Below are 13,144 nucleotides of genomic sequence, written 5' to 3' on the forward strand. Positions count from 1 at the left end.
GAGCAGTTTTCAAAAGAAGAATGGTCTAAAATTCCAGCAGAGCATTGTAAGAAACTCATTGATGGTTACCGGAAGCGGTTGGTCGCAGTTATTTTGGCTAAAGGTTGTGCAACCAAGTATTAGGCTGAGGGTGCCAATACTTTTGTCTGGCCCATTTTTGGAGTTTTGAGTGAAATGATCAATGTTTTGCTTATTGCTTCATTCTCTTTTGTGTTTTTTCATTTAAGACAAATTAAATGAAGATAATAATAACAAAGAATTTGTGATTGCAATCATTTTCAGGAAGAAACTGAGTATTATCTGACAAAATTGCAGGGGTGTCAATACTTTTGGCCACAACTGTATCTTATAAACGCTGCTCTCTAGTTTAAAGTGCATTATCAATAATAAAACATTTCTTTATTTTGCTTTTTTTCTACATTAAAGTTTTTTGATAATTGAATACGAGAATAGATCCAAGCACTCAATTTCCTTTTAAAAGAATTGATCAATGAAAAATGCCAACAACCTTCACTTTTACTGTCATTTTCTGTATTACTCACAACCTCCACTATAACACTGTACCTGACAGAAGGCAGAAAAGGCTGTGTTAACGTTAATATCTCAGTAGTGCAGGCTCATTCCGTTATAGATCAAAATGGAGGTTTTAATACACATTATCTGATATTTTATAAATTCTAGTAGTATTGCATTATTACTCAGTGTCACCAGAGGACACGGCTTGTGGATCTAATTTAAAAGAAATTGGTGATTCTTTAAATTTGCCAAGACCTTCCTCGAACACAACAGCAAAGTCTCTAATGACATGTTGCAGATAGGCCAGCTTTACATTGTGTATGCCTTAAGGAACAGTGTAGACTAGCCTACAGTATACATGGGGAGCTTTCCTGACGCATAATGCTCTGTCATCACAGACGACCATTCTTTTGACGGAGGTCTAAAGTGTGTTCAGCCTCCATCCGGCAGGTATACATCACCATACTGTTTGCTTTATTGTATTAGAACGCTCAGCAGACTGTACTTTCCTATACAGAGGGCCACTGCAAAGAAACACATAAAATTGGGGATAAATTTCTTTAACGTGGGTCACCATGGTGAACAGATATCATAATCTAGGCATCCATTCTAATAGTACACACTGTCAAGCGCATATCTCCTGAATATATGTACCTGACAATGGCCACAAATGTAGTACTCACTGAATAGCTAGAGGTGCAACCCAAACCATTCTTAGTAAACTTCCACGATGACCTTCAATAATGATGAAGCGTAAGCTTGCTTCTTCCTTTTTCATGTCTTTTCCATTAACCAGGCGTCATTAGCTTCACTTATTGTTTATTATAACCTAAAAGTCCTACTTCATATGGCGCTTTAGAAGGATTATTTATTAGCTACAAGATATGAAAGATTTCCTCAGAGATCATAGGATATTCAGTTCCAGAATCTACCACTATTTTTCATTTCACCGTATTCATTGTCACTTCTGTATGCATCCTTTTGTCCAATTGTGCTCGTTTCTAAAATGTTAACATTTTCTGAGACATATACTATGCCATCTAATTCAGGAACATCATTGATATAATAACCTTATGGGCTGAATTGGCTAGTGAGTTGGTAAATTTTTTTCCCTGTAGTCACACTTTTTGTCTATGTTCTTGACCATGATGTTTATCCTGGTAGCAGATCACATTTGGCACTGATCTCGTCTATGATCTCTACCACCCACATGATGTGTTGCTTAGTTTACATTTTAATGTGGCATCGTGCACTTAAGGCCAAGTTCACATCATTGTCACCGATTTGTCGTTGATTTACATCTCAGATTCTGCATTGCAATTTACAGTCCAAAAGAATTGAATGGTTGTTTCAAAATCCCATTTACACGGTGTGAAAAAAGAAATCCACACAAAGATGAAAGCATGTGGATGTCAAATGTGTTAAAGCGTGGATGTAAAGTGTACAGTATGGTCGTTTCTGTGTGGATTTTCATTGAGGCTCTCATCCTATTCAATGCTTAATAAATGGAGTAGGGTGAAATCCGCAATAAAATCTTCAAGTAACGAATGTGTATTATATTTGCAGATTTGTTGTGGACTGTCACAAATTTGTAACAGAATTCTCCGTGAAAATTTTTCACAACATCTGAACATGACCTTATCGTGCAGCAGATTTGCATCTGAAGCTTGCACAGGACTAGATGTCAGCATTCCCCTTGAATAATAAGATGCAGCATCCTAAGCTCATGCTTCCTGTTGTGCTATAGTGAAGGTTAGGCTTTGCATTGCCAATAACTTCCTTCCTCATCTTTGACACCACACACAAGTCTCTCCTGTAACAGGAACTCTAAAATGTCACTGACAATGTGCACAATTCTGCAATATAAACCACAATGATTTCACCTGGAAACTTATTCCTTAAGATGAAATGGAAATGCCATATTGATTCAGATGTCAAAGGGGCAAAATAATTTTTTAATACTGTAATGAGGTCCTTAAAAAAATAGTTTGCATATTTAGCAGGGACGACCAAGTGGACAATATCAAATGTCTTTGAACCGCAATAGCAGAGCTCGTTTCTGAACAGCATCAGTTCCTTTATTTCAACATTAGTTAGAGCAGGGATGTCAAATTCAAATACTCAGTGGACCAAAATTGAAAACATGGGCAAAGTCAAGTGCCAACCTTGATATTTGTTTAAAAAAAAAAGTTTTACCATACCATCAAATATAACAATGAACCTTTTCATATGGAAACAAACTTAAATTTTGCTTAAACATTAAATCTGAAACAAGCAAATCTTAAAGGGAATCTGTCACCATGTTTTTTCTGCCTCATCTAAAAATGGTAGGGAGTGAACAAACAAGGATACAAACTCAATGAACAGGGAAAAGATTACAATGAACAAAAATACAAAATGGAGAATACATGAAATAGAGGGTTAAAATAAATCATGGCATGATCCAAAAGGCCTAAAGGGAAAAAGTTCCACTAGAAATGACCTCTCTCTGGCAGGTCAATAAAACTTAGCTTTTATTGCACTACATTAAAATAGTTATTTTATGGGGTAATGACTAAAAATGACTATATCAGTCTGCCATAAATAGATTACATTATTTGACTTATGTGTATAATTTAATCTTTTTATGGCGAAAAAGGATTGTCATTTTAATTTGTTACTGTGACCCTAGTCACTATTCATGGGCAAGCCATAAGGCTGGGTACTCAAGAGGTCTGGGGTCAGATACCAACAGAGCTCGCCATAAACAAAGTGGTAAGACAAAGGTATAGTCGGTCACAGTCAGGGGTCAGAATTCCAAGAAGGTAATGGATAAAGTAGATAAAGACATAGGAGGCAAACGAATGGTCAAAGGCAAATCCAAGGTCAGGCAAGAGAGCTCAAAATATAAGAACTCAGAACACAGAACAAAAACACACCACTTGACCTAAGCTACAACTGGCAGTAATTGGAAGCACAGAGCCACCTAAATAGCCATGTAATAACTCAGAACAGGAGACAAATGGAGGAAACCCTGGACGTCCTGATCCTGATTTGGCAGCTGGACTGTCATTTACAACCCTGACAACTCAGCATGTCCCAGCCTCCGATTAGACTGCTAAGCTGTCCATCACCATACTGACTGCCCAGCATGCCCCAACCCTAGATTGAACGGCTGAACTGTTACTCATTGCTTTCAGACACACCGATAAGAGGAATCATGACACTACACCCACTTGTAAGGGGGCCACTGGACCCCAGGTTTCCCAGGCGACCTGTAATAAAAGGCCCTGACCATATGAACACAAGATCTCCTTTCGAGTCCATATTCCCTCCAAAGAACAAGATACTGGAGAGAATTTTGAATCTTCTGAGAATCCAAGATCCACTACACCTCATACTCCAAACAAACAGCAAGGTGCCCACATGACACTGAATAAAAATTCAATACATAGCAAGTCGACCTTTGAGTTTAGAGTTCAAACCAAAATATTTCAGTGACTTACTTGCAGATATATGTAAATGTTTATTGAAAAATTTCCAATCCATGTAAGGCCAGGTACACATCAAATTTGTGCAACATGTCATTAGCTGCTCCTTTGATGATTGCTTTTAAAGTATTGAAAATAAATGGAAGCAGGCATATTCACCTATGGGGACATTGACTTTAATGAAGCAGAGTCACTTTGCGCTCTGGTTTACATAATGTTCGGCAGGATCTACCTTTATCGTGCAGGCACAAAAATGTGCTAAAAAATGTTTTTGTGCTTGCCTGAAAAAAGGCACATACTGCAAAAAAATGAAGTCAGACAGATCATAAAGTGACCTTAACTTCTTCACTAAAGTTAATGTCTGCATCGGCATGTACGCATGAATCCCGTTTTTCAGTGCTTCAAATGGAAGCCCCAACAGAGGCACTGATGTGTGGCAAAAATGTTATGTGATGCCAGCCTCATTCACTGATATAGGGCAAAATGATGGCACAAAAGTGACATCTGCAACTTAATGGGAGTCTATCAGCCCAAACTAACAGTACATTTAGCAAAATATATGCAGTGAAAACATTACAGAATTTTTCATTAGAATTTGCTCTAATTTGGTTAGAATTTTGTTATAATTATGTAAATAATGTGAAATGTTATTCTCATGACTGACTTTGAGGGATTGTAACCCGTGTAGTCTCACAAGAAACATCAATTGTCTTTTTTGGAAGGGGCTTCCATGGTTTTATCTGTAATCCAACACTTGGTTTTGAACCCATGAAAAGAAAGTACAGGATGTATCATCTACATTCCTTGGTATAATGATTTGGCAGTGTAATTTGTACACTGTATGGTTATTTACAGTACAGTGGGACCTATTCTCTTCAACATATTTATTAATGTTCTGGTAGAAGGTTTACACAATAAAATATCGATATTTGCAGATGATACAAAACTATGTAAAGCAGTCAATACAAGAGAAGATAGTATTCTGCTACAGATGGATCTGGATAAGTTGGAAACTTGGGCTGAAAGGAGGCAGATGTGGTTTAACAATGATAAATGTAAGGTTATACACATGGGAAGAAGGAATCAATATCACCATTACACACTGAACGGTAAACCACTGGGTAAATCTGACATGGAGAAGGACTTGGGGATCCTAGTTAATGATAAACTTACCTGGAGAAGCCAGTGCCAGGCAGCAGCTGCCAAGGCAAACAGGATCATAGGGTGCATTAAAAGAGGTCTGGATACACATGATGGGAGCATTATACTGCCTCTGTATAAATCCCTGGTTAGACCACACATGGAGTACTGTGTACAGTTTTGGGCACTGGTGCTCTGGAAGGATATAATGGAACTAGAGCGGGTACAAAAGAGGGCAACAAAATTAATAAAGGGGATGGGGAACTACAATACCCAGAGAGATTAGCAAAATTAGGATTATTTAGTCTAGAAAAAAGACGACTGAGGGGCGATCTAATAACCATGTATAAGTATATAAGGGGACAATACAAATATCTCTCCGAGGATCTGTTTATATCAAGGAAGGTGACGGTCACAAAAGGGCATTCTCTGCGTCTGGAGGAGAGAAGGTTTTTCCACCAACATAGAAGAGGATTTTTTACTGTTAGGGCAGTGAAAATATGGAATTCCTTGCCTGAGGAGGTGGTGATGGCGAACTCAGTCAAGGGGTTCAAGAGAGGCGTGGATGTCTTCCTGGAGCGTAACAATATTGTATCTTACAGTTATTAGGTTCTTTAGAAGGACGTAGATCTGGGGATTTATTCTGACGGAATATAGGCTGAACTGGATGGACAATTGTCTTTTTTCAATCTTGCTAACTATGTAACGTATGTATGTTGCGGTGAAATTGCAACAAAAGTGCAATTCCACAGTTGTCTCTTTTTTTTTTACCATACTTGCTAAATGCTAAAACTGACCTGCTATTATGATTCTTCAAATCATTACGAGTTCACAGACATCAAACATTTATAGGTTCTTTTTCATTTAAGTGGTGAAAAAACCTCTAAAATTTGTTAAAAAAAAAAAAAAGATGGGGCCATTTTCCGAGACCTGTAGCATCTCCATTTTCTGTGATCTGGGGCTGGGTGAAGGCTTATTTTTTTGCGCGCTGAGCTATTTTTATTTATACCATTTTGGTGTAGATATGATCTTTTGATCACCTGATACTGCATTTTATTGCAATGTAGTGGTGAACAAAAAATGGAATTCTGGCCTTTTGAATTTTTTTCTTGTTACGCCATTTTGTGATCGGGTTAATTCCTTTTTTATTGATAGATCGGGCAATTTTGAACATACCAATACTAAATATGTGTATATTTGATTTGGGTTTTTATTGTTTTTATCTTGAATAGGGAGAGAGGGAGGTGATTTAAACTGTTATATATTTTTATTTTTTAAATATTTTTAAAAACTTTTTTTTTACTTTTTGCATGCTTCAATAGTCTCCATGGGAGACTAGAAGCTGTAAAAAATTGATCACCTCTGCTGCACACAGTCAATGATCAGATCGCCTGTGTATAGCAGAAATGCTCACTTGCTGTGAGCGCTGGGCACAGAGTAGGGCTCATAGAAATCTGACAATGACAACTATAAAGGTATGCTGTAGACCTCTGATTGTCATGCTGACCCATCGGTGACCCGCAATCATGTGCTGGGGTTACCGTTGGGCAGGATTTGAGACGTGGTTCCTGTAAGTCCGCACCAAACAGGGGGAGTCCGACTTGTGCATACTATTAAGGCACATGTCGGAAAAGTGTTAAGTTCTGTGTTCATCCATCTTGGTCTCTTTAAATGCTTACAATTCTTCCTTCTTTTCGAGATTGTTATTGAATATGCAGTGAGAATTTAGTTTAGCAAAACCTCCCATCCTTCTTGGACATTTCTTCCTTTCCGACCCTCTTTCTGAGTTTGTTTCAATAGAAGCTACTGCCAGGGCTAATTTCAGACAAATGGTAACAAATTGCACCATCACATAGAAACATTTATTGTGCATTTACATGAGCAGATTTCACAGTATAAAATGAGCACCATTTGGCTATATTTAAGTCATGTGGTGCTTCTTTACTGGCCTCTAACCACAGACTAATGAAAAATGGTGACGGAACAATCTCTTATACAATGGATTTTAATCAGGCACCTTTTTGTAATCCTGGTTATAGTGTCTGTGCAGATCACCTCAACATTTCCAGATTTGGATTGACTACTAGAGGCACCCAATTCATTTCTTGTTCAGTTTTGAATTTTAGGAGATGATTCCTGTGTATTTTAGTGGCTCTAGTAATTTGGTTTTCAATTATTGTTGGGTGATAGCCCTGATTCAAAAGTGTGTATATTTCTGTCTATAGAATTAGAACATATTCAATTGTACTTAATGCTTGACTGTAGACAATAGAGGTTTTTAGAGGCATATTGAATGGTCAATTGGCTTTTGGTACAGGAATACCTTTCTGCATCTTCACAATAGTACCCAAAAACAAAATTTCTGTGCAGAAGAAGTTGAGTGTTAAATTAACAATGGGATGAAACTGATTAAAGTTTATAGGCCAAATTTGTGTTGGGGCTGAAGGACAAAATGTAATCTTCAAGATTAGACATGAAAAGATTTGCATATTGTGGTGGCATTTTACTTCTCATCACTGTACCAGTCTGCTGTAAATATATTTTGTCATGAAATGTACAGTAGAGTAATTCTTTTGTAAGTTTCACCACAGTTATGTGGCAAGGCCTTTTAAATGGTTAATACTGACTTTTAGGATTCCTAGTTAGGTGACATGAGAGTTCTAGTACTCTTCCTCTCTGAATTAAAGAGCTTTGCATGAGTTATAAGTCTGCTTGTTAAAAACATGGCATAATACACACATACATGGCATGTTACATATACAACATAGTATACGCTGTAAGATGCCGTCAGTTAAAGTGATTGACAGCGTATATGTCCCACCAAGGTGGCTGTTCTCGGCGATATAGGTCCTGGAATGTCTATACCAGTAACACTAGGTTACTGAGTAGTTTGTTTGATTAGTTTCTGGGTCTAGGATTTAGGAGTGACCAGACAGCCTAGGTGGGAAAGGTCGCTCCCATAGTCTACCACAGACCTTACTGGCCTGATGAAAAGCAGCTTACACAGCTCAAAAAGTGTTCTGTGCTGGTTGTGAACATTTGTGTTTTGTGTCAGAAAGCATTTAAAGCTGCTTGATTTCATCCTGCCTGCAACACCGAGACTGGTCAGTCCATTATAGTTTCTTTGTTTTGCCTTGCCTGAAGAAAAGACTAATTATATCATATCTTACTGTGCTGCAGAAAGCAATTTCAGTGGAAGTGCACTAAAAGGGCAATACAAATTATTTTATGTTTGCACCAAGACCTTTGTGTCAAAATTAGTGCTTACATGTGAGCTAAAATCCCTACAATCAGTGTTTGAATGCGAGCATTAAGTCCCAAAGAGCACAGGTGATTACAGTTTAAAGATGCTTGCTTTCTCATGTATTGTATTTAAAATGGATTCAATCCTCATATGTTTATGTTTTTCTTCTGTTGCAGGATTGATCATGTCGAATTACAAGCTGACCTATTTCAATTTCAGAGGCAGAGCAGAGATTATTCGTTACCTGCTGGCCTACACAAACACTGAATTCGAAGACCATCGAATTGACTATAAAGACTGGCCTGCACAGAAAGATGGTACGTTCTAAAGCCTAATGTATCATTGTAGAGTTACACATACTTGGATTTAAAAGTGAAAGTTATAATGATGAAATTACGTAAGCAACTGTCAGACTTTCACAAACAGATTCACAGATACAGTGGGTGAAATAAGTATTGAACACGTCACAGATTTTCTAAGTAAATATATTTGTAAAGGTGTTATTGACATAAAATGCTCACTAGATGTTGGTAACAATCCATCCAAGTAGTGGTTCAGCTCTCTGGTAGCGTAACAACTGTCTGACATGTGCTGTAATAGTACGCACATGTCTGATTCCCCTTGTTTGGTGCAGGCTAAGGCGCTGAGTCCGCAACTTTCCGGGCACATGACCACTGATCCATACAGCTGACAAGTGCCCACAACAGCCACGGTGGATTCTTGATCCATCTGCGGCTGTTAAATAGGTAAATGTCGTTGTCAATCTCTGACATCGGCATTTAACTTGGGCTTACAGGAAGCGCATCACTAATCCTGCGCATTGGTGACCCAGTCACATGATCGCGGGAAACTGATGGGTTGGCATGTCAACCAGAGGTGTGCAGCAGACCTCTGTGGTTGTCATTGCCAGATTGCTATGAGCGCCGCTCTGTGGTCAGCGCTCATAGAAAGTGAGCATTTCTGCTACACACAGGCGATCTGATTGTTGCCTGTTGTTAGGAGAGGCAATAAAAGTACTGCAGCTTCTATTCTCCTATGTAAACTACTGTAGCATGCAAAAAGTAAAAGAAAAATGTTTTTAAAAATATAAAAAAATAAAAGTTCAAATTACCCCCCTTTCACCCCATTCAAAATAAAACAATAAAAAAACATAAAAAATAATTAACCCGATCGCTGTACCAATATTTATAGTATGTCCTGATGAAGGGGTCACCTGAACCCTGAATCGCGTAGAATAAACCACGTTGAAACTTCTACAATTTTTGGAATTCTTCTTGTGGCAGTGCAGTGATGATCCTTCCTTCCTACCTAAGTGTATGCTCCCCTGTCTCACAGACTCTGCACAGTGGCCAGTTGCAGAGCTTCAGTCCATGCTGTAAGGTGCTGTCTGACCTGAGGAGCTTCTTCCATGCCTGCAGCAGCTGCAGTTAGTTTCTAGCTGTGCAGGCTTTGATTGGCTCAGGAAGGCTGGGTCCTAGTGCTCTCCTTGCATTTAACTCAACTCTTCCTTGCCCTGCCTGCAAACTTCTTCAGTTAGTGGGGATGGAATTTATTAGATTGATTTAAGTTAGGCATGTAATGGTCACTGGGGGGTGAATGTGAGAGGATGGGGGTATTGTGGGTGCTGGGGTATGGGGGGGTTGATTATTATACTGTTTCATGTTAAGAGATTTTATGCACTCCATCACATAGGGGTAGGGGGCTTTTTATACTTGCGAACTGGGTCTTTTATAGCTATTAGTATAACAAGCATAACAATACAGGTTAATAATGTAAATTGTTATGAATGAGTCACTGAGGAGGAAAAAACAAAAAGCAAGCTAAGCCCAGAAAACTGGAGAGGTTGGTAACTAGCCGATTGCAGACCCCTGATCCTATCCACACAACTAGCAGTAGCCGTGGAGCGTGCCTACAGTGGTCCTAGATGCCTCATCACGGCCGGAGAACTAAATAAGCCTAAAGAAAGAAAGGTAAAATCTAAACTGCCTCAGAGCAGACCCCAAAGCAATAGACAGCCCCCAACATGTATTGTCGGTGAAACAAGATGAAAACACAAACACAGATAGAAAGATAGGCTGAGCAAACAATGGGGCCCTCACTAACTAGAAAGGACAGGAAAGAAAAGCTGCTGTCTGCAATCACGCAAAAAACCCTGCCAAAAAATGTCCAACACGTCTGATAGAAAAAGGCCCTGAAGTCGCTAGACTTCAATTCCCTATATCAGTACTCAGGTATATTCTGAAGACAGAGCAAAAGAGATCAACTGATCAGAGACAAAATGGGGATTCAGCCCAGTCCCAGCCAGGGCTGGCTGAACACAAAAACTAAGTAAACCAGATGAAAACTCATATGAACAATAGCAGAGAAAACTTAACTTTAAGAAGGCAGGAACCAAACTGGAAACCAGAAGCCACAGTCAGGAGAAATCACCAGCAAGAAACTAGGGAGTCGGCTGCCTTAAATCCAATCAGAAATTCCTGATGTCCAATCACAGTCCTCTTCCTCAGGTGGCTGGTCTCTGCCATTTAGATCAGCTTCATTACCTCCCTTCACCAACAGAGGGAGCCAAGATAGAGAACTCACTACTCCTGTGTCAGCACAGCCAGCTCCATAACCCTCACCAGAAGCCAGAGGCAAACCCGAAAATGAGCTCACAACAGTAAATACTTTAATAATAGGTTAAAATTTAAGTGTTAGTATAAGAAGGATAAGTATTAGCATAACAGCACAGACAGACAGCCATAAAACTCTTACGACTCGAGGATCGCTTCGCAATCTTTGGACTGGTCAGTACCACTCCTGACATGAGCATGACATTGTGATGGATTACTATACAGCTGTCATGTTCATGTCAGATGACCCGACGGTCAGTCCAAGGATTGCGATGCAATTCTCACATGAGAAATATGTCCGTCTGTTTGCCCCCTAACAAGTATAACAATACAATAGCCACGAGCTGCATTCTATTTAATAATTTGAAAATAGGTAATTTATTATTATAAATTTATTAATGGCTTGGGATAAATGACTGCCAAAACATGAAAGGGTGCACCTGCTGTCATGAGACCCCAATATCACTGGTGTTATCAGGCAGTAATGTCACCACGTTTGCTGTTTGCACATGTCGACTAGATAAGTTTGACGTCTCTTAATTGAAGAAAATTGAGAGCAGCCTAAAGAGTCGTCACATGACCCCCTGATCACATCAGTGATGCTGAGGCCATTATTACTGTTTATAGGGGACTCAGGACACTTGGTTAAATATTTACTAGGCACTTAAGAAGCATTATTATTTATAGGGTAGCTACTGGGTGGCAGATCATGTTGAGCTAGCTATTGGTCAGGTGCCAGAGTGGGGTTACAGCCGCTGCTCTCTATACACAGAGCGGTGACTGAAAACCTGCCAGTGCCACCACGTTGAAACTAGTGATCCCACACTTGTACACTCCATGGAGCACTTTACAACATCACTTCTTGATTGTGGGCTCTCACAAGCATGTTCCAAGAGGGACAGGAGGAGATGCTGTTTAGTGATGTACAAAACATAGAGCAGCCGCTGTCAAGAAGATGACGGTGGGGAATTTAAAATTTTGTCAAGGCAGGAAGATGATGATGAGACACAGTTGCCGATAAGTCAGGTTAAGTCACCAAGTCAGAAGGACCAGGGTGCGGCGGTGGAAGATGTGGATGATGAAGTCACCCACCCAACCTGGGAAGCTGGCTGGCAGAGAGAGGCCAGAAGAGCTAAGAGGGAGGGATCAACAGCACCAAAACAGTCAGGAAGAGGCAGTGGAGTAACCAGAGGGAGAAGGCAGACAAATGTTCCTCAGAGCACCAACACTCCTGAATTTCTCCGTCAAAGAGTTAGGTGTTCCCCTGTCTGGGAGTTTTTTAAAGAGAGTTCCAAGACAAAAAAATGGTCATCTGCAACCTGTGCCATTCCAAGATCAGCAGGGGTCTGAGCACTAAGAGTCTAATCACCACCAGCATAATCAAGTACATGTTATCTAAGCACCCAGCTCAGTGAGTCAAATGCCTGGGTCCATGATTGGTGCCAGCAAGTACTCTATCTTTCCCTGTGCTAGGTGCTTCCCAATACCCTATCCATGACACTGGTGCTGACGCCTCCCACCCTGCACCTGTCATTGCTCTTTCTGATGCACCATGATCAGGCCCTTCCTAATTCTTGTCACAGCACAGAGTTCAGGTATCCCTACCCCATGCCTTGAAATGAAAGAGAAAGCTGCACACATCCACAGGCCCAAACCCTAAACAGGCATTTTTCCAGGCTGCTTGCTGTCTTTATACAAGAATTTCAGCCAACTCATGGTGGCAGTGGTTCCTCAGTACTCGGTCCCCAGCTGCCACTTTTTTTCCCGATGTGAGGTCCTCGCCTTGTACCTGCACGGGTCCAGGAACATCACCCACGTCCTTACCAACATGGTTATTGGTATTGTCCACTTGACGACAGACATCTGGACAAGCTCTTGTGGCTACATATCACTGACGGCACACTAGGTGAACAATGTGGAAGTCGGGGCCAAGTCCCACCCTGGCACAGCACATGTGCTCCTGACGCAGAGGATTGCCGGACCTATTTCTATCAGGGTTTTCTCCACCCCATGCATTAGTTCCTGCACCCCCTCCTGTTCCTCCTCATCCCTCATCTTCGATGTATTATGTCTGAGCATGTTGTCCACATCAGCCAAAAGCTGGAAGCTCTGCAGAACTGCTTCAGTGAAGCGGCAATAGGCACTGCCTAACCTAATTTGTC

General features: G+C 40.2%; 1 protein-coding gene across 1 annotated transcript in view; it reads left to right on the top strand.

Annotated features, from left to right (window-relative positions):
- The window catches only part of HPGDS (hematopoietic prostaglandin D synthase), a 101,314-nt gene that overhangs the window by 44,688 nt on the left and 43,482 nt on the right, over positions 1-13,144 (top strand). The window contains exon 2 of the mRNA XM_073589955.1: positions 8,547-8,687. Within this exon, the coding sequence (XP_073446056.1) occupies positions 8,555-8,687 (133 nt within the window). The 5' untranslated portion in view covers positions 8,547-8,554. The remainder of the gene's footprint in view (positions 1-8,546; positions 8,688-13,144) is intronic.

Source organism: Dendrobates tinctorius, unplaced genomic scaffold (assembly GCF_039654945.1).
Source record: "Dendrobates tinctorius isolate UK_male_01 unplaced genomic scaffold, ASM3965494v1 ptg000011l, whole genome shotgun sequence".
Lineage (NCBI taxonomy): Eukaryota > Metazoa > Chordata > Amphibia > Anura > Dendrobatidae > Dendrobates > Dendrobates tinctorius.